Genomic DNA, 23272 nt, shown 5'->3' on the forward strand with positions numbered 1-23272 from the left:
AAAAAGTCAGCCTTACACTCACAAGGGTATTGTCCAGGGGCTTATATATTTTGTGGGTATAGCACCTCAATCACCAGCCGTTGTATACAATCACCAGAGGACTATATATGTTTTTGTACATATATTGCAGACATCTCAACTAATTACATCCCATTTCAACTATTTATATTCTCCTATTACTGCTATATGTGTCATTGTTTTTACACTTTACAGTATTAATTCCACTGAGAAGTGTGATACTCTACAGTTTCTAAAGAAAATAAGAAATTAGAAATGAGAAATTAAAAAAATTAAGAAATAAGCAATGAAACCTTATTCCTCTGATGTTTGTGGTGCATGTTTAGAAAATACCAAAAGCATTTCCCCAACAGAAAAGAAAGATAAAATATGGTTCTGTGAACCATAAGAATACAGAAATGTCAAGTTTACATGGTGGAAGCTTAACTTCAGTTCCATCAGCAAGAGGGATTTTATGAAGCAGTCAATATTGATCCAGAAGGTTCAACTGTAAGTGTGTTAAGAGAATCCAAATTTTCTCTGTAATTATAACTTTCTTTTCATAATGCTTTATACCATATCCATTTTAAACCTGATACAGCCATGCAACACATAAAACTGCAGCTGGAAATGTGATATGTTTTGAGAAGAGAGGATATTATATAAGCAATGGCGGTTCAAAGAATCATCCTCTAAACTTGATATATTATACACGGTAACTTAACAACTATAACCTAATACAAATTCGTGTAATGCTTTTTTCAGATTATTTTATGTTTTTGCCCTTCTTTACTGTATATATTTTGGCAAACATAAATAAATAAAAGCCTCTATAAAATTTCATTGTGGTTGTGTACGCTGCAATATATTGAGAAATTTCATATACAGAGGGCTCATATTTGAATCTTTTACACAATATAATCCTTGATCAAATAAGAATATTTACCAGAATGTCTGACCACACGGTTTGAGCAAAACAAAACACATACAGGAACCATCATATATGAGCAAATTAGAAAACAAATACTGTGTTTTTTTCTGCAGACTGTTATTTGCTGTTCAAGAGTGATGTCTCTAGGTTATTAAAGAATAGTCACTGTTGTTATGCCCCTTGGTTCTTGCATAGATTCAGGTATCTGCTCTTCTCCTGAATGTCAAAGGTTTACACAGTTCTACTAATACCAAAAAACCACTTTAATTAGATTGTATTATTAACATAATATACACTGAATCACTGAGTACAGTCTTAGATTAACTTAAGCAGCTAGACAGAATATGGATTTGCTGAGAGTTTAATTAAAATTAGCAAAGCTAGAAGATCTTTTAAGCCTTAAACAAGATAAATACAATCTGGATTAGTAATTCTAGGACTCAGCCATTACATACAACCATTAAATTATAGGATTTTAGTAAATCTGACCCACCTACATCGCTTTTCAATAAGTTCATATAAAGGAGAATGATAACCCTCCCTTTTCATCAGCCATCTCTTAGAGGCTTGGTCTAGAGTATCTCCTGGGTTTTATCCCATGAGTTTATATTAATTGAAAACTCTTCATTGTATTCACTATATATTTGTGGATTTATTGTTATGTGTTCTCTAGGATGTTGCAACAAGCAGTAATGAAGGGCACGAGCTCCTCCAGTGAAAACACACAAAATTCCAAATACTTCACTTCGTGTTGGGCGTGGCTATAGCAATGTATATTCGAACAATGGTCCATAAACCTACCAAGTTTGGTGTGTGTAGCTGAAACTATATGCCAACCACAAGACTCACTGACATAAGGGGGCACCATGGAGTCCCTGGGCCACACCCACGACTTAGACTGAGTTTTCAACTCAGAGAGCAGACTAGTGTTGCTTGTTGTTTATGACATTATGATAGTTAGTTAGATTATTAGTAGTGCAGGTAGTGTGCAAGACAAACAAAACTATTGCTGCAAGGTCAATGCCTTTTTACATTTTTCTCATATGTTACTGTCACACACAGTAGGTGTCTGATGATGTGAATATAATTTGCATGACCTACCATCATCTTGTTTTAACATCCTGTATCCATATATACTGTTTTATTAATCCGTTAACATTTGTTGATTTAAAATTCCCAGTGGCACAGGAACATTAATTTTATGCATTACTGGCTGAAAACCTGGTACCTCAAGGGAACTTAAAAACTACATTTTGTCCTAGATGATGAGGTTCTCAATAAAAAACTTCAAAAGACTTTGTATATAGAGAAGTTATAAAAATGACCATAACTAGTTTGTTATTTCATTCCTAAAAAGTAGATGAGTAAGTATGTTCTCATATCTCTGGGAGTACTAGTACTATATACTCATCCTTTTTAGCCTTTTAACTTCATTTATCTTTGCTGTTTTTTGGCAAAGTCTCCCTGCCTTGGTTTTGTGACATTTAGGTCATAAATCTTTATCTAATTTCAGGAAAGGTGAAAACTGCATTTAACTTAAGTTTTTACCTTACCTTCTTATCATTCTATTGTATTTCTCTCATGATAATTAATCAAGTCATGATTTATTTGTTTATCTGTTAGGTCTTGCCCGTATCTTAGTCCACACTTTCTTGGTTGTTTTGGTGAAGGAGTTGGACCATTATTCAAAGTGTTTAAAAATGAACTGTTACAGAATTTATATATACATATATTTTACTGATCATTAAATGAAGAAATGAGTAACTGAGAGGCAACATTTGCATTTAGATCTATATTTGAACAGATCATAAAAGCATATCCTACAAAGACAATATTGCCCTTGTATTTAAGCCACACACAGGGCAAAGCAATCACTTAGCATCCAAGCACACATCAAGCTGAAAGAAATAACCTTGGTGCTGTGTTATTGGAGAAAAGAAGGCCAGTAGATTAGTTGGACTGATGAGACGTGGGCTGCAGGGTAAGGTGATAAGAACCTAAGAAATTAAACTTGGACCTAGAAAGCTAGGGGTCCTCAAAACAAAAACAGTGTCCCCTGCACCTTTTTTGTTTTAGAAGCGACACAAAGATCATCCACAATGTTATCTCATCAGTTCACCAGCACATCAATCAGAACCCAGGTTGCTTGGAATCCACCTCCTTTGCTCTAGAATCGATGCTCTCTTCCATTCTCACTGGTACAGCAGAGATTGCCACAGATACACCGCAAGAGCACCTTGCCAAATCCAACACTATATGTTCTAAATGGGGAAGGCTATTAACTCACTGACACATATTGTCTCTCTGCTTTCTTCTTTGCTCAACCTTTCCTATAAGTCTCAAAAGGATGGGCAGAAAGTGTTATAATAAAACTGCTTTTCTATTGTGATGCTTGTGTTGTATAGAAGAAAATTACAGCAAATTTAGATTCAAAAATCCCTATCATAACACCACATAGAAACTAGAATCATTATCACTGTCTGTGACATTGTGTACAACACACTTACTGTTTGCTATGAAACTCTTCATGATGGAGATGATTGAGATAGCTGATGGAATTCAATTAAGAACAGAGGACTAAAAATGAACAAAAAGCAGAATATGGTTATTTGATTGGTCCATAAAGTATATTTATAAGAAAAATAGACCTATGGATACATTACTATTACTGGATCATGCTTGAAATTCTCTTAAGTTGCCAAGTAATTGGTCAGTAAAATGCTACCTTATTAGCATATTATATATAAAACTACTACTACTACTACTACTAATAATAATACTATATAGCCTATTTTTTAAAATAAACAATGGAAAAAACATACATAATTCCAGCATATACTAAAGATGCTCTGGAAATGTGGGCGCTTTCAAAGTTCAGACTACAACTCCCAGAATCCCATTGTGTACCCTTACGCTTTTACCTTCCTGTTTGGGTGCCGCAGCTGTAAAAATGGCAGCTGATACAGGGAGATACAGGAGTGCTGTTAGCAAAAACAAAGACCCTTCTGGTCTTCTCATCTCGGTCATAAGGTAAAGTTCTTTATATAAAATTAACAATGCGGGTAAACCCTCGGCAGCTCTTGCACTGTATTCAGATATGCACTCAGATACGGACTGACAGTTAGCTCTTATGCTAAAGCTATTTGCTACCTGCTTCCCGTATTGTTAATTAGCAGTATGAAAGAAAGCGCATGTATTTACTATTTTATTATTTATGGTATTTGTCGGTAAATTATTAACACGGCAGTTCTGTTATGGAGCAGCATAAAAATGTGTTTGACCTGGTCTGAACCTCAATAATAACTCGTGCAGTAAACCGGACTATTCTAAATAAAACCTCTGTGCCGTTTTACAGTAAAGTTCATTTTCTAATCGCCAAGCCTTTGTTTTGTTGTGTTTGTGTTTAAGCAAAGGTTACAAATGCCTGTGAACCACTTGTTGGGTTTTAAAGACTGGACTAGAGCTTGTTTTGGCGAAACCCCATGGCTTATTTATGACCTGAGCGTAAACAAAAACAAAAATAAAACACTAACTACCTACAAGGCACATTGTTCATGTTGAAAACAAAGCTACTGACTGTAACAGGTTAGTACAGCCTGAAGCCCTTATTTCTTACAGTGTCTTTCCCTTGTTGCAGAACTCTGTCCAGCAGTGATGATGTACAGGACAAGGAGACAGAGAAGGGTCGTCTGGAGGAGGCCTTTGAGACATGTGACAGGGATTTAGATGAGCTGATTGTTCAGCATTATGCAGAACTCACCACTGCCATCAGGACCTACCAGAGCATCACAGAGCGTATCACCAGCTCCCGCAACAAGATCAAACAGGTAGAAAGGAAAAACGTGTGGACACTGGATGAAACTAATCTGAATAATACTCTAATATTACTCCTAGTAATATTCTCAGCAGGAAGTGCAGTCAAAATTACCTTCACAAAATTAATTTTTGAAAGTAACCATTCATCTTCAGATTTACTTTTGTCCACTCATGGCATGAGCAGTCAGGACTAAGAACTGACTTTATTTTGTAATTTAGCAGCAGAGATTGTTTTGTTAAAGAAAATGTGCAGAGACAAACTTTATGATTTCAACTCACTCTTCATTGCAGGTGAAGGAAAACCTCCTCTCCTGTAAGATGCTACTCCACTGCAAAAGGGACGAGCTGAGGAAGCTGTGGATAGAAGGCATCGAGCACAAGCATGTCCTCCAGCTGCTAGATGAAATTGAAAGTATCAAGCAGGTGCCTCAACAGTTGGAGGCCTATATGGCAAGCAAGCACTACCTTCATGCTACAGATAGGCTGGTGAGTAGACTGATGGGCCAGAGTTGTACACCTGTGTTTATAAAGTGTTGATGCTAAGATGGATTTCCTGATGCTTCTCGTGCATTTGAAGAATACCTTTCTGGCTTTGTACAATCCAGGGCCTGCAGCTTAAAGAGAATATCATCTAAATACAGTGAGAGAACTGCGGGTGTGTGTCTATGTGTACGCTCTTGTTCTTTTGATGTGTCTTGCACTACGCTTGGCAAGGGAGCTAGGGAATGGCATTGAGGACTAAACAACCAGGCTCTGTGGTTCCTTTCCTTTCCTTTCCTCTCAACCTTCCTTTGTCACTTCCATACATTTTCCTTCAGACACTGGTAATAATTAGTTTGCTATAAAGGGTTATCTGAGGAGGAGTAGAAAAAAAGAGGCTTGATGGTGTGCTTAAAGGACCATGAAAAATCCTCTTTGTGTGGGTGGAAAGAAGTGCAACCTTATTCAACCTGTGCTCAGTCAGTACAGCGTGTTTTGAAAGGTTGGGAAAAGTTCAAAGTCAGTTGGGCGCTTCGCTTCTGTCTGGAAAATTTCAAATGTGCTTTGGTTGATCAGGACGGTGCATCTTCATTGGTATGTAAAAAGCTCACTTAAGCACATTTTATTTCTCTCTACATATCAAAATGCTATTGGATGCATTAATTCCGCTGTTCGCTTTGTGACATGTTTATACAGATCATGAATAAATAACATACAAAAAGTCAATTTTAAATAACCCATACCCATAACCCAAAGAAGAGGATGTTAGTAATGATTACAAAATGGCAAAATAGCATCCTTGGAATAATATATTTGGTGTGTGGGTAATTCCAGGACCACCAATTCTTTGTCATTTTCTGTACTTTTGACATCTTGTGAGCCTTGTGAGCTAAATGATAGCTTGAAGTCATATTGGACCTCCAGAGTAATACAATCAGCTGAGGCTGAAAAGCTGAAATCTTTGAAAATGTGGTGTATTGTTAATGAAGTAGAATTTCTCAACAGAAACTAGTTGTGCTTGAAACTGGTGAAATTCAATCATTTTACCTTCAGTAACAACATCCTTTGGAAAAATGTGATTATCAGAAAGTTTATGAGAATTCAATTTATGTGTAATTTTAGAAGACTTAGAATTTTGCAGTATTTTCTCCTGCCTGTGTCATATCTCTGGGAGTCCTTGATGTGCTGATTCCCATTATGCTATCACTCATAGTGCTGATACATCTCCCTGGTTTACACATGCACCTTCTTTTGCTTCTTTTCTCATCCTACTACTATTTTTCCTTTCTTTCCATCTCCAACAGAAGTTGTAATGCTTTTTGCTTATTTATACATCTTATTATTTTACCTTGCACTGCAGCAGGAGTAGACTAGCTAGGGATACACTTCCTAGCTTTGCCCACCTTCACTATTGCTTGTACTATATAAGATTTTGTGCGCGTGTGTGTGCATGTGTGTGTTTGTGTGCGTGTATAAGAGCCTTATCTCCGAGGGTTGATAATTAGAATTCAGGCTATGCGGTCTGTCTGCTATTGAATGGCAGCCTTAGACCCCATGGGCTTGGTTAAAATCAAGACTGTTTTTGGTTCCAGAAAAACTCATGTCCTCTTCTTTCCGTTCCATCCCTTGTTCATGTAGTATCTCAAAAACCAGGTGTGCATACATACAACTGCAGACACCTCCCCTTGGAGCCAAGAGCTTTGCTTCTCTTCTCTTCAGTCCTGGTTTCTGTTTCCCCCCCTTTGTCCTTCTCTCCAATTCTCCAAAGCAAATTCACTAGAGGTTTCATATCCCTCATTATGCTGACAGGCCTGGCCCCCTAATGATGTTAACCAGCCTTCCTCTATCATCCCAGCCCAGCGGTAATGAGATATTCCCCCACACACAGACATGTAAGCGTAAAATGATTTACAGTGATACAATCACACACATATAATCATACACAGACACATATGAAAGATCTGTACACAAGCACAGAACAGAACATGCAAAGTCTTGCGGGCATGCTGAGTTATTCTATTAAGCCAAAGAGGGCTGATCATGCAGCGCATTAGTTCATCTTGTCACTAATGTGACTTTCATTTGCATCAGCACACACTTGACCCATGCCCCATGCCCCATGCCCAGCGTCCTCCCTCCCACTATCCATTCCCTTCTGGCCTGCCCTGCCCATGCAAATATTACAGTGCTGTAATCTTGCCATTGGTGCCCTTGAAATACACACAGAAATGCCCATACATACACAGAAATACTCACATACAGACTGGCACACTTTATTTAATGGCATGAAGATTCATTAATTGCGAGCATGCCGCAACCACTGTGGCTCCTGCTAATGAAAACTGAGGAACAGGGAAGGGAGGGAGAGAGAATGAAAAATAGTGTGTGTGTGTGTGTGTATCAGGAGGTTGTGAGGATATTTTTAATCACCTTTTGGAGGAACATCTTTTCTTCCTGTAATGTGCACTGTTGTGTTATATCTGGAGGTCAACTGAAAATGAATAAAAAGTTTATTTGTCAGCATTGATCAACTCATTGTAAACATGGAGTGACCTTTCAGTCACTTTTTATAGGTGGAGGTAGGCAACAAGCGAGCATCTTGTACATGCCATCAAGTAACTTAAGAATCTTGAAGACTGCAATGAATGGGGTAAATGAGGGACTTATTAAGCTTTATTTGCAGTCAAACTTTGTTCTGGTTGAAGGGAAAAAAACTTTTGTTTTGCATCTGAAGTTGGAGGTAGAATTTAAAACAAAAAAATCTTGCTCAGAAGTGTGACAGGCCAATTTGACTACCATTACAATCATATTTCTGTTTGGTTGGTCTGGGCTGATTCTTTACAAGCAGGGCACAGGCAAATGGGATGAAAAATTTAATTTCCTGTTGAAATTCCACTCTCTTTATGGCCCTTATGGAGTTGGTTGGTTGGACAGTATTTAATATGACCATGCATGAGGTCCACCACAGTGATTTTTCCTGTAGATAATTGGCTTATATTTGTACTGTGCTGTTTTGTAGTAGTATCAAGGAACACTGGAGAGCATTTATCATTAAAATAAGTGAATGCCTGTTGTGTAATTAATGTGATTAATGTGATTTATATTTTACTGCCATAGTGGCTTCATGTAGAATGGACCTTAGATCCCTGTAGTGTTTTTCTTTGTTGACATGCCACTGATTTAGTCTAACAAAAAATTCATATTTCAGTTGCTAAAGTGGTCAGACTAGACACTATGAAAGTTAAAAGCTGTAACCAAGGTTAACTGGTACTTGGCTGGAATGTCATATGCAGGTGTCAGCCGTGGAGTCCTTGGAAGGCCCTTTGCTGCAGGTGGAGGGGCTTGGAGATCTGCGACTGGAGCTCCAAAGCAAGAAGCTTAACATTCACCTTGTGCTCATTGATGAGCTGCACCGTCACCTTTACATCAAGTCCACAAGTCGCCTGGGACACAAAAACAAGGACAAAAATGCTGCTCGGCTTCCAAGGTAAGGAACAGTTTCTCATATTTATTATTTCATATTGTTACCATTTTGGGCGTCCAGTCCTAATCGCAAAGAATTTATTTCATTTATTTAAATCTGTTTTAGTTTCTAATTATCTAACTACTAGGGGGAGTCATGGCATAATGGATAGTGAGTTGGACTTGTAACCTAATAGTTGCAGGTTCGAGTCTCAGTAGTGTGTGTGTGTGTGTGTGTGTGTGTGTGTGTGTGTGTGTGTGTGTATTCACTGCTGAGTGTGTGCATTTTGGATGGGTTAAATGCAAAGCACAATTTCACTTCACATTAATTGAGCGAGGGAGTGAAGTTGAGAAAAAGTCACAGACTGTTATAGAAATACGTCTTCTAACAAATTCTGCTTCCCCTGAGGTACGAAAAGCTTTTATGGTTTGCCTATTGTTAGTGAATAGAAATGTAATTTTCAAAGTACCTTCATTTTTGTGAAGTTTAAAATCTATAGATGTGTCTTTGTTATAAGTTATTGTATTGCTGGAATGACTAGATGCAACTTGCCAGTCATGCATTGAATCAAAACCAAGCCAGTTACTGACAAAACGTTTGGATTTTATGTTTGTACATTGTGCTCTGAACTTCCAAAGATGAACAACTTTTCACATCAAAGAAATGAACAGGCCTGATTTACTCTCAGCAGTTTTGACTGCTGCTACAGTAAAAACATCAGAATGAATATTCACATTGTATTTTAGTTTGATTTTCAGCAAACCAACATGGGAAACAATATCAGTTGCCAACTAGTAGCAGTAAATAAACAAAATGACAGAATACAACATCCATAATTTCTGTGTGACAACTGTAAGGCTTCTAACAATGAAGTAGGTTTTGCAGCCACTAGGAAAATAACGCAAGATATTTCTCCGTGACCCAAAGGCTAGTTTCCGAGTTTCATGATGTGGCCGTGCAACCTATTAAAGATAATGCAGCGCGATGGCTCCAGAAACACTATTGATGTGCTTGTGTTCTGTGTAGGGCATTCAGCTTAAGTGTGTTTGCACTTTTACACGTGTCTATGTGTGTCTGTGTGTGGGAGCAGTAATTATGGTGGTGGTGGGTTGGTGAGGTACAGTGATTTATTACTAAGGGTCAGCCAGTGACAGGTCTTGGCCTCCCTGTATTGGTTCGCCTCTAACAATAAGCCAGCCTCCATACACCCTACTCACTTAGTAGGCACACTGTGTTTATATTGCCCAACTTAAAAGGACCTGGATTGCTTCCACCTCCGGCTTAAGGTTTGATAAATGGCTCATTGGAAAGCAGCACCAATCTCACCTAGAGATGCAACGCTTTTGTTAGGACAGGTGATTGGTTTTGTTAGAGAAGGGTAGGTTAGTGGGTTTTTTAATGGTAGTACATAATAAAGATGAGTCTGTGTAATAAGCTGCAGTATTGTTATTAGCAGTATATGTAACCAAAATCATAATATGTAATAGCACAGCTTATTGTTTCTTGATAATCATTTTATTGTCATTATAGCTCCGTGGCCAAAGACACATCTCCAATGCCTGTACTGGATGTCAGCAGCCTGTCTACACCTCGCAAGCTTTTGGATTCATCACAGTTCAGCACACCTGGATCCAGTAGTGGTATGGTCCTTCAATCGCATTATATAGTGGCGTAAGAAACAATGGACAAAAATATGGTTATTGGCTTGGCAAAAAGAAGGTGAGAAAGCAAAATTGCATATATTAGGAGAACTGTAGAGATAAACGTTATCAACAGAGCAGTGTTGTTTGTCTGTGGATAACAGCATGTGGATTTCACTTGTCAATTTTATTTTCACTGGGCCAATATTCTTACTGATAATCAAGTCATTAGCCTCAGACTGACTTACATCATTTGCAAGTCTTTATCAGTGTGTATTGTCTTCTTACATATATAGACTGTGCAAACACATATAGTTACGACTGAATATACACAATAATGCCTTGTTGCACATACGCACAGCATCACACAAAGGCATGCGCCCACATTTTTTTCCCTGCAGTATATGTCACAACATCTTCAGCTATGATCATAATATACATTTCGCTTGCTAACATTGTAATCATCATGTACCTCCTATCAGTACTGTTAGTCACCCAGTGTCTCACAGCAGGGGAACCGTATTCATTAGGCCTGAACTGGAACCCAGCTCTCCAACAAGCCTATTAATGTGGACTATAGCTGAAATCGGGAATGTATGAATTCTCTCTTGGTTGTAGGGGCGTAGAGGCAGCACTGTATTCCTTCCAGGCAGAGCACAGAAGAACGCAAACAAGAAGATAATGAAAAAAGTTAATCCTGCAATAACTTGGCATTCCCTTGGTGTTTCTGAGTTTTTATATTAAGCCTGGCACTTTTTTTCACCACCCACTCTTAGCATTCTAAGTTAGCAACTGTCATTTTTAGCTGTGTGGATACTAGGCCACTATACACTGTACTCGGCATGTCACTCAAAATCCACAGACATAAAGTGCATTATTGATGCTGCAATCTTTTGAGTGTAGCAGTGACAAATTAACAATACAAGCATATGATTGGCTCCTGACAAGCAAGTTATCCGTGAAGGGTGTGATGCTGCCCACATTTCTGACATTCAGTAGTTGTTTAATTAAACTTGTAGTGTCTCTCTGTCCATTTCTCTTTGGATTTAGCTTGTATTTCAGCTGTAATTTGCCGTTGTCTTTTGCTCCTCTTTTTATTCACTCAGCATCTATGTTGGTGCCCTGACCTCACACACGTACAAATTATCATTAATATTTAATAAATGTCCATTCAATTTACCTACCCCATAGGCCTAAAAGTAGAAACTAACCCACACTTTTCCTCACATTATGCAAACAGAACACAGGCAATTAGCTGCCACCAGGCGGTAAGTGCCTGTACACTGTCATGCTAACAACCGTGGTCACGACACAGCAGCCGACTTCAATCAATGGCCTAGCTTGCCATTTTGTGTAATAGTATTAGAGTACCTCATTTGTAGCTAGTAATTGTCATAATTATTACACAAACTACAGTTGGAATGAAGGAAAAGAGGAAATACACCCAAAGTCCATTAACTTGCCATAAACATTAACTCCCTTAACGTGCTTTGATGGGGAATTGGAAGGCCCATCTAATGGAAATTAGAGCATCACTTGATGCTGCCACTCTCAATTTAGCTGCTAATGTCATGAATTTAGCTGCTAAGTCATGTGCTGGATACATGAGGGGGGAGGATAACAGGATTGGTGTAGGTATTTGCATTAGAAAGAGAAGATTGTAATATATTAAAGTGGTTTTGGTGGTACCTGTTTTACTGTCTTGTGTTATTAAAAATGTGTTGAGGTAGCAATGTAGAAGCAAACGTAGCAGATAGAAAAGAGTGCAGGTCTTTATAGATGTATTTTATCATCAATGTCTTTCGACCTTTATCCATCACAGAATAATTGGATTTGTGTGCTTGTAAACATTTAAACATCATTTACAGTATGTTGTAACCTGTGTGCATATATATATCTTCTTTAGTGCGTGAGCTGCAGCAGGATGTGCGGGAGCTGAACCAAGCTGACCTCCCTGAGGTGGACCCAGAGGAAAACAGTGCTGAGTTCATGGGCATCCTCATAAAGGTACATATTCTACATGGACATAATGCTACTTACACCTTTAACAGCTCATTGATATTACATCCACCTTTCTGTTATTGTGCTGTTACTTCAGTATCTCTGTGATGTTTTTGCTATATATATTTTTAGGCTCTGGCTAAACTAAAGAAAATCCCAGAGACCATCAAAGCTATAATGGAGCGGCTGGAACCTGAGCTGAAACAAATTGTCAAGAGGTCCACCACTCAGATAGCAGACCATGCCTACCAGAGAGGAGAAAACCTGGCCCAGGAGAGCCAGCCAAGGTAAAGTATGGTGATAGGGAGGCAGAAAATACACTGTGTTCAAATGTCATGGCATGCTAAAAATGGACAGTAATCCCCTGAAGAGCTGCAGATCAGTAAAAAAAAAAAAAAGAAGAAAAAAAAAAAAGAGAAAACTGAATGTCAATAGTCAATAAAGAGGGAATGAGGGGATGCACTGAGTATATAACCATGAAGTGAGAACTGTGAGCAATTCTTCTTATTGAAATTATAATGGTGAATGCTGAAAGAAAACAATAAGTAGTATTAGCAATATTTCAAAAAATGATCAGTGTAAACAGCAGTGTGCAGCTTTTGTTAACACATTGAAAAACTCCCTAATAAAGTTGTCACTTGTAGTCCTCCTTAATATTATATCTATGCAAATGACGTTTATTGAAGCAGCCTACTTGCTTATTCTTCTGTAGTTTTAGTATTCCCTTACAAATCAATTTCCCACTCTCATTATGTAAAAAGTGGCCATTCTGCAGAGATAGGTAAGGTTCTGTATATTAACAGTTTTGATAGGAATTTATTAACCTCTACTGCAGTATCTTACTAGTATTTACAGCAGTTTATAAATACTGTAATAATACAGCTTTGATTAGTCATTAGTCATTTTTGGTGTAACATGCAGTTTACCTTTTAGGTATATTTAGAGTTGAGACAGAAGTCAACATTTTTAAATGCATTCCCAGGGTGTTCATAGACAGTCAACCATGTATGAAACACAGTAAAGGCTAGGACTGGAGACACACCTGCTTCAGACCATGAAAACAGATACTCTGCTGCTTTAAACTTAGACAAGTGATGGTTAAACACACCCATACACATACAAACTATTTCATACCTGCCGTAGAGGACTGCTACATTTTAAAAGCAGTCACGTCAGCTCCTGCAGGCATACACATACAGTGTGCAGACTTGGGATGCACAGGTCTCAGTCCACTGAGCTTGAACCATTTAAAAGGAATGTCTTGTTTTCTGTCAGGGATGCTCTGGCTGGCCCCCCGTCTGCTTTCCTTCTTCTGCTGCTTGCCGAATCTCATCTGACCTCAATGTAATAGGTCACCATGTATCTCATTCCCAGCTCTACTCCTTACAGATTGTCTTAAGTTTGCCTTCGTGTGCTTGTGTGTGTGAGACTTAAGAGGCTTGTGTGTGTTTGTATTTGGATGCATACACACCTAGTTTTGCCTATGTTCACTTCAACTTAAAGTCAATGCTTGTTGCTATGGAAACTCCAACCGATGTACCACTTGCAGGGAACAATGGTCTTGCATATTGTACACTATATTTTATAGCACTGCAGACTAGTAGGAAACACTTAAGTATTTTACAGCATATACGGTGGTGTGTGGCTTGCTCCTGGAGGTTTATATTCTCATTTATTTCCAACTCCTTTCATTAGATCTTATTTCCACAGGTTTACAGGCTCCTATACTATGCACCTAAGTTATTAGCATGCACCGCTGATCTGTGAATTGTTCGTTTTTTATCTATATCATCAGATTTCAAATGCAAGTGAAATGAAAATTCTTTTTTTTTTTTTGCATTAGAAAAACAGTCTTATTTCTTTTTTTTTGTTTTTGGTATAGAATATTAGATTCTGCATTTAATCTGAAACCCTCAGAAGGAGAGCTGTTTTAAAGTGAAGAGCTGCTTGAATGATCAAAGATATTGAAAAGAAAGTATTTTAAATCCAACTTAAAGACAAGAAAATCTCATTTATGATTGATTATTTGTTTTTTATGTACTGTTTCTTTCTGCCTGTTTAGTAGAATGGTCATTGAAAGAATATGAGGGGCAAATTTGTGTGAATGTGTTTCTACTCTATGTGCATGTGTGTATGACGACAGGACGACCTGGCACATTAAATTTTTTTAAAGGATTCTTTAAACACTCTCTAAACCCCTATTTACAGTAATTAAATTATCTGTGTCTGTCCAGTCTAACAATATTCTAAAGTGGGCACTGTCATGATCCTCATAAAATGAAACGTGTGCTCACTGGTCGTACAGTTGGTCAGTTAATCAGGGACTGTACGTCCATGTATGCACTCCCTGCTGTCTTTCCCGACTGTTCATCAGCCATGTGTGTCAGCTTCGATCCTAAGGGGAAATGAGAAGTGAGGTCTCAAAGAACAGGCAATATGGATTAGGATGGCCTCCACTGGGAGATAATGAGGAGGATGGGGCTCTGTGTCCATGTGTGTGGATGTGTGCGCACGCGTCTGTGTGTGTGTGTGTGTGTGTGAGAGAGAGTGGTGTGTGTGGTTGGATTGTGCTCAGAGACTGAACAAAAAGAAGAGGTGGTAAGGTCACAGCTATAAATTTTGTGTGCGTCCACCTCAGTACAGGCATACATGATCATGTGTTGTTTGTCCATTTCTGAAGGTTGGTGTTCACGCTGTTTCCTTTTTTGTGTCCGTCCTTCATGTTTATACATGAGGGAAAGCACGCGAGAGAGATATTCCCTCGCCCATTGGCATTTCACAGCTCCTCTTGGCGTCTCTTCCAGTCACCGAGTTATAGCTCATAGTGATTTGTGCCTGCTTTCCTCTCCATTAATAACATTTACTCGTTGCTACTGCCAATGTAGTGACAGACAGCCAACCAAAATGCCCCCTGGTGAAACATCCATCTTGCCTCTACATTATCCTCATACCTTCCCAGGAAACCTTGGCCACTTCCCAAAACTTTTAGCCTGCTTTCTTTTCTTGCAGCATTTAAATTGGTGGTAATTTGTATTGACTTGGCATTAATGAGGTATGGGGTCTGGTGCTTTTGAGTATACATAATAGAGGATGGTTTGTTTTCAGCAATCACAGCTTTTATGGTTTATGGTTTGCTGTACTTCATTAAGGCAGGGGTCCTCGAATAAATGCTGAAATATTCTCCGAGCAGCTCAAGATTAATAGATTAAGTTCAAGATTTTGAGTATTAGCATTTTCATATAATATTTAAAATTTTCACAGCTTACAGTTAAACAAAACATGTTTTTTTTAGTTTACTAAAAGACAAGTGTTAAACAAGCAGTATGTCTTTATTAATATTTACTGTCATTTCTCCACTAAACTAAAGTGTGCACTCACTAACATGGTTGTACTGTGTGCTCATTCAGACTCAGCTAATGTAACCTTTACTTTGAAAGCTTTGTCCTTGTGTAGGAAGCAGGTATAACAAAGTCTGCATGAAAGCATTAGTGCGGATAAGGCAACTGTGAGGTTCTAATCCAGAGCGCAGCACTCAGATCAAGTGGAAGGTCAGTTTGTTTCTGGTTGCGCTCTCTTCTTCAGCCAGAGCCATTTAGAACTAATGAGAGGAGCTGTTCATTTGAGCCCAAGTTGGGCAGCTCACCACGTGTTCAGTAGCCAGCCCAGGTGCTCGGTTATTACTGCAGGAAACATATCTTGAGTATCTGCTGAATAGGAAATTGACTGAAAACAGGGGAATGAAATACCTAATTGGTAATGTAAAATGCACTCAGCGGTAGATTTATAATCTATTGCTCTCTACTATTTCTCATCTTTTCTTTTTAACAGCTTTAATAGCCTGCTTGAAACTCAAGTCATGTCAGATTTTTCATATCAGATTTTGCAGTTTCATATTTTTTGCCGTGATTATGTAGGTGAAAACATTTTTCATTTATTCATGTATATTCTTCTACTAGCACCAAAGAGGTAAAATGAAATTTAAAGATGACAGGAAGCTGCGGCAGTTCTGTGGCAGTATGATCTCCACACATTAGTACACTATACTTTTGATGCAACTGCTGTTGGAAAGTAGGAAATTTAGATGCTGTTTATTGTGACACATTAGAGGAATGAGGCATCAGTGTTTTTTCATCTGTTTTAATGGCCCTGTGTTAAACTGTAAAAGACAAAATCATGTAAATAAACAAATAGGAAATGCTGTATTTCTGAATTTGTTTAAATCCCACAATGAAGACTGCATCAGATTTTATTTCTACTAAAGTGATTATGACAAACTTCTCATAAATCCTTGTGAACTCCCTCCTCTTTCTCCCTCTTTACTCCACATTCTCCTGCTCTCTGTTCCCATGTCTTATTATTTTTTTTTTTTACTCTCTTTGGCTCCCTCTGCAGGTTGCTGCTGGAACTGCTGGAACTTTTGTTTGATAAGTTCAATGCAGTGGCCCAGGCTCACAGTGTGGTGTTGGCCCACCTGCAGCAGATTGCGGTGCAGTGCCCGGGTGGGGCCCATGAAGAGGGCATCAAGCTGTACGAGCAGGCGGACGTTTCTGCCAAAATACAGACAGTGTTGCAGGTCAGTTTTGATCAACTGTGACAAGTGCTCGGACTATTCATATAGAGTATGTTGGTCAGTACACTTTTAATCACATTTGAGGCAGATTATACACACATGCTCTAAAACAAATATTAATATCACATGAATTAAATCTATAAATATTAACAGTTAACAATGTGGTATAAATTGATAACCATGTCTTTCAGTCCAGCAGATTATAGGAAATTTAACCTTCTCTAAGCAAAAAAAGGGTTGTTTTGTTTTTCCTTGCTGGCATACCCTTAGAGTTTTATTTTTCATTCACTGCCATGGAGATTTGGCCCTCCTTTATTTAGTTTCCTATCTTTTCTTGCAGAACATTGATTTAATTCACCTTCTCTTGCAGTCTGATGATCAGGAGAGAAATGTGATGGATGGTATTCAGACTGTCAGCAAGAAGTAGCTAGAGAAAATGACAGGGGAAGCTTGATTGCTTGGATTAATTTTAGGTTTGTTAATTGGCGTGTGTTTATGCTGGGCTCTTGCTCCCTGCTCCTGTTTGAATGGTTGAAGGGATGAGCAGCTGTTGAGCTAACCTGTGGTGAATCTCAAAGGAAGTTCTGTGGCAGTCTTCATTTTTAAAAGCAATTGGTGTATCTGTGTCGCCCCGTATTTGTGTTCATAATAAAGAAAAACATTCTCCCTTATGCTCCTTCACTAGGAGTTATGTCATTTTAATTTATTTCATTTTCTAAAGCATTTTTTCACGTGTATAACCACACTTAAAGTTGTCTGAATGTGGTTCCGTCAAAGCAGATGATGTGCTTCGTCATTACTCTTAAAAACTTTTTGGGATTACTTCGTACAGTATATAAATAAACAAGATAGATTATAAGGGTGTTTCAGAGCAGGAAAGTACAGCACATTTTGTTGAACCTGAACGCATTTCATTGTCGTCATGGTAATTGATAGCAAGATCAGTGCAAAATATATATGCGCACAGTATTTCTATTTATTATAAAAGTGCCCAGCTCTTGCACTATGACCTGTTTGCTTCCAGTAACTTTAGTTTTTTCCATCTGGCATGCTTTGATGCATAAATACAGGAGTTTTGGGGGGTGGGGTATGTGTTTCTGTGGGTGTGAATGTGCATAGGCATGTACTGTAATAGCTCTGCATTAAGCCATCCCCCAGCACGCAACACCCAGTTGCCAGGAGCTCTACTCTCCCGTCTCTGCGATGTGAGATAATGTAATCTCTTGATTAGAATGCTCATTACGTGAAATGAGGTTTTCTTATTCACTCACTCGTGTTATTATTTCCTGACCGATTGTATCGATATGCAGGCCCCTTGTCCATTTCTCCTTCGCTCTTTCCATTTCTCTCATCTCTGGCTTGTCTTTGTCTCTCACTCTCCATTTCCCTTACGCCTTCCTTCCTCCTTCAGTGTCGTTCCTGCTGCCTCTGTATTACATTCTCTCAGTTTCCCAATACCTTGTGCAAACCCCTCTTGCTCCTTGTAATTTCCTTCTTAATCTCATTATCTTGCTTTCTTTTTCTCTCACAACTCCCACACTTCCTTTCACCCCTTTCGTTTAGCCCTCTCTGTCTTAGAGAATCACATATCAGCAATGAGAGAAATTAAATTCCTACTGCTCCCTCAGTGGCTCTGTTAAATTTTATTGGATACTGAGCCAGTTCTTATCTCATGTCTTAAGACCCATAAAGGGCCAGGAGCCTACTCACCTTTGGACAAATTTGGTTGCATTCTTTATGTTGTTTTTTCATCTTGTGCTCTTTTTTTTTGAGGTTTTTACTTCAGTATTACAATATCTATTGCGCTGTTTTGTTTTCCAAAATATATTGCACCACTGCCTGTAAAATATGTAATTTAAAAATAAATAATTAATTCCTAACACAGTGTTATAGGCTAACCTGCTGTTTCAGTTTAGACAAAGTCATATAGTTTATTAGTAGCATCTGCAAGGGGTTCAGGTAAGTAGTGATTTTATTGTTGCTGTGCATGATAAAACCTCTCTCTACCTTTTTGCTACTGAGCAGGAAGACTATATTTCTCCCCTTTCCAGTTAAATCATTTGAATTCCTGTCTGTCTTGTGCCTCTTACTTATTACAGGTCACATCTGTGACATGTACAGAAACCTTTCGGTAGGTGTTATTTTTTTCACCATTTCAAGAGGTTGAGAAACCAGTTTGACCTTTCCACACATGATGTACCGGCCGACAGATGCAAGAGCTGACAGAAACGCAGGGTGCACCCAGTTACAAGGCCTCAGTTAGAGGCGCCATTCACCCGTGTGTGACTGAGGCCCGGTTGGCTTAGAATGGGGAGTAGGTAAACAAGCTCTTGAAAGTCAAGATTCATGTATTGGGTCTAATCCCTGTTCAGAAATGCCACAGATGTTTCTGTCGGTTGTTTATTTCAGTGTTGAAGTGTTGACTCCATGCATAAAAAAACTGGATGGTAATCAGTGCTATTGATGCTGGTTAGAGTGTTTTAATGCCACTACACAACTTTTCAAGTGGGTTTCCATAGAATGTGTGCGAGTATATCTATTAATTATCCACAGTACTATTGAATTTACATTTCTAAGTGTACACCACCACATCCTTTCACTTCTCTCTATCCATCTCTTTTCCATCATTAACTTTCATGTTCTTCAAAGCAGTCAGTTTTTTCAAAGAAATCGAGTGACTGGAATTTGTGTGTGTCCAAAAATGTTTAATATGCTTCTCATTCCTCTTCAAAAAAACTGTAACATCATCGTACAATTAAGACAGTCTGTCAACCTGCCTGGTTTAATGTCGTACGTTAAATGAGTTAAGTGTCTAAACACAAGCTTTTTTTTGAATCACTCATTATTCAAGAAGGAAGTTACAATACATGATCAGGTAACTGGGTTATATAGTTTATAAAAGGTCACCATAAATAAACTGCCCCATGCATTCTTTATTAAAACAGCCAAGAGTGATTCTTACATACATGTAATGTATGTTGGCCCAGAGATTCTCTGGATACTCCCGTCCATCACCCTTTGACCTTGATGGCTGTTCTGTTTGCTGTGTGTGAGACTGTTAATTAGCTCGGCATTTGTGCATTGTGGAAAGATTTGTGGCTGGGTGACCGCTTGTCATGTCCGTTGTGAGTGTGTGACCAGCGTGCAAATCACATTCTTAATGAGTGGCTCCATGTCTGCAGACGAAGAACTCTGAGCTCTGAATTAAAAAATATGGATGGATGCTGACTATCTACGTTCTGAAACAACTGATTTCTAGATCGTAGTTGATTGAAGAACTCAAAAATGTGCATTTTAACATTTTTACTGAAGTTAGAGCTTGTGAGCAGCAGGCGCTGAGCTTTTTTGAGGAAAGTTCCAAAAAACAGTAAAATTTTAAAAAAGATGCTTTGATAAGATTGATATTTAGACGTTTATCCCAGTTTAAGATTATTATTTGAGGCTATAAGTCATTTCTCTATTTTCTTGGCTTTTTTTTTTTGAATATCGTGTAACAAATTGCTTCCAGCCAATTCTAACACAATCTTGTGCAGTAATATTCTCTTTTAATATTCTGTTTTTATGTATTCCTGATCACGTTCTTCTTTTCTGCATCAAAAGAGAGCCTCCATCTTAATTGAAATTGTCTTGATAAGTACATTATTTTCTTGCCAAAAATGAACCAAGACAAAGTCGGGTGCTAATGTTTGTACAAATATATTTAAATATACAAGTGGCTTAAATACGCTCTCCCTTCTCTCAGCTCATCAGCAGAGTGAAAACGAGGCGAATTGAACTGCCAGAGAGCAGCCAGAAGACAATGGTTTCTTTTAATTAGATATGAAGCACAGACAACGCTACGTTGTACTCGCCCAATATTTTAATCAATGTGTCACATTTATTCTCCCCTCCAAAGTGCTGTCACATTTACTTATCACTGGAGTGCAGCGAAGTCTACCATCTCCATGGTGTTGCAAAGTCTTCTGTCTATCAGCTCCACCCCTCTTATATCGACTACAATCATCAGAAACCTAGTCAAATGCTGTTTTTGCTGTATTTTTTTATTTTTTTTATTTTAGGCTATCTTCTATGACCATGTGTTGCGAAAGGGTACACAAACCTTAGTGTGGGTGGATGCAATTATGGAATTCAGATCAGTCTTACAAAAATCTGTCTCATAAATGTTGGAATTTTAATTGACAATGAAATAAATTCATTTATTATTTATAAAATGTAGTACATAAGAAGGTGTGTGAGAAAGGATTGTGAGGCTGTGATGGGAAGCTTAAGATTCCAAGAAAATCTCCTAGCACTGTTCTGTTATTCCTCTTTCTTTTTTATTTTAAACAGTAAGTGAACATATAAATATTTTCACAAAGCATATTGGGGACACAGGAAGGACACAGATAAGATGGGTTTCAGTGAACATGCAGGCACATCTTCCTTACCTTCGTCAACCTTCAAAAGATTGACTAGATGCAGCCCGCTCCAGGTGGGAACCCCCACTGGTTAACGGTAGCTCAGTACTACAGGAGTAGTTGTGGCTGAAGCTCTGTCAGAACTTGTGAAGGTTATTGAAGTTTCTGGAGCACAATCAATACACAGGGTTTACACAGAACCCTTTCTTTGATGGCCAAGGACACTTTGGACTGTAACTTAAAGCTAGCAGCAAGGGATATCAGTCAATATGTTTTGTGACAAGACACCAGCCAGGGGATTTAGTGGGAAAACAGCCGATTTCAATAAAGCCTTGAGAACAGAACAAAAGTGTTGAGATTGTTCTCTCTGCTGCTTTTGAATGAAAGAGAGGATGGAAAGAAGGGAAGTGAAAATTAACTGGCATTTATTTCTTTAATTTTAGCCAATCGACTGCTGAGTTTACCTCTTGACAAGTGTTCACCTGCATAGCATTGAGTGATGCTCTCTTAATTGCACTGATTTGTTGGGTGTAAGGGCCTTAATGGACAGAATAGAAGATGAGTATACGCTTTCTCCGAACACAAAGGGTGACATCAGAACATTTGGAAAGGAAGAAATTAATGGGAGTGCTGGTAATGAATTACAAAGGCAGACTTCCATGAAGCTTTTCTTCTTTTTTTTTTAATAGAACTTAGCACTCAGCCTAGTGGACTGATGTAAGTTTGGGACCAGGCCCAAGCCACTCAAGTGCAGAATGAGGTTGGTTGGTTGGTTGATAGAATTACATTCAATAGTTGCGGTGGAAATGATTGTCTTTGTCAGGGGAGTGCTTGAGAGAGATGTGTTTTGCATGTGCCCCCAGTCACACAAAAAGACACAAATGCACACATACACTCAAAAAAACGATACGCGCTCTAAGCTCAGTCTTAGTCTTCTGGTGTGAAGAGACATTTGCTGTGTCTCACATTTTTACATGCCATCCCTGTGGTTTCACATTTTCACCCATTAATTTTGATTTTAGTGCGTTCAGGCAGTCCCCCCCCCCCCAACTCTGTGCAGCCTTTGAGTGGAAGTCCCAGTGGAAATGCCTTAAATTAATGTGGCAAAGAGATACTATTTTGGCTAACTTATCAAGATCCAGCTACACTAAAGGAGTTCCTATCAGATGAGACTTGTGCCAGATTTCAACCTGAACTGAGAAGCATAGGTGGAAGCAGAAATTTGTTTCTGTCTGGTGTCTGCTGTCGCAACTGCTTTAGGCTCTGATAGTAGAAGAGAGTGTGTTAACATTATATTTGCATCATTTCCATGGACTCCCATTTCTGCTCCTGTGGTAGCAGAGCTACAGCAGAGTTGCATCAGACGATATCAGTGCTTCAGGTTTTTAAATTAGAACTGGCTCCCATTTAGACCTGAGCTCCAGGGGAGCCATGGCTAATTAATATTGTAGACCACTTAGTTTGTTTATTTTTGTTACTTGTGCATCAGTTTTGCATGGTTGCAGTGCACTGGGTGCAATCACTGAGGCAGCTCTTTGCAACTGCAATGATGTTGTGGTTCACTTCAGCTCAGCATTATTTTCTGTATCTGTACTTTTATTTGCCTTTTGCCTGTGTTATAATTATATTATATAGAAATGATACAGTTATTGCACATGTTATTGCACTTTTATTGGTGGGAAAAGAGTTAGAAGTCAAAACTTCCTGCTATATTTGGAACATTCAATGCTAAGCAACTAGGTTGTGCCTTGTTTTTTTGCAACAGATGCCAGAGACTGTAGTGTAGGTGGTTGTTGTTCACTTAGATTTGAACTTGCTAATATTAAGTATCTTGGTAGTACCTGAATAGATTAGTTGACAGATGATGTTGTATCAAAACAGTGCTCATTATAAAATTTAAAGACAATAAAGTTGCTCTAAATATGTCGCTAACATGACGCATGTATGATACTTTCTCCTTGACAAAAGAAACTAAGA

General features: G+C 38.5%; 1 protein-coding gene across 1 annotated transcript in view; it reads left to right on the plus strand.

Moving 5' to 3' along the window:
* Positions 1-3855: 3855 nt before the first annotated feature.
* The window catches only part of exoc4 (exocyst complex component 4), a 93960-nt gene continuing 74543 nt past the window's right edge, over positions 3856-23272 (plus strand). Inside the window, exons 1-8 of the mRNA XM_026326708.1 lie at positions 3856-3958; positions 4566-4755; positions 5036-5230; positions 8518-8711; positions 10218-10327; positions 12234-12334; positions 12461-12615; positions 16721-16901. Of these exons, the coding sequence (XP_026182493.1) occupies positions 3879-3958; positions 4566-4755; positions 5036-5230; positions 8518-8711; positions 10218-10327; positions 12234-12334; positions 12461-12615; positions 16721-16901 (1206 nt within the window). The 5' untranslated portion in view covers positions 3856-3878. The remainder of the gene's footprint in view (positions 3959-4565; positions 4756-5035; positions 5231-8517; positions 8712-10217; positions 10328-12233; positions 12335-12460; positions 12616-16720; positions 16902-23272) is intronic.

Source organism: Mastacembelus armatus, chromosome 23 (assembly GCF_900324485.2).
Source record: "Mastacembelus armatus chromosome 23, fMasArm1.2, whole genome shotgun sequence".
NCBI classification, from domain to species: Eukaryota; Metazoa; Chordata; class Actinopteri; order Synbranchiformes; family Mastacembelidae; genus Mastacembelus; species Mastacembelus armatus.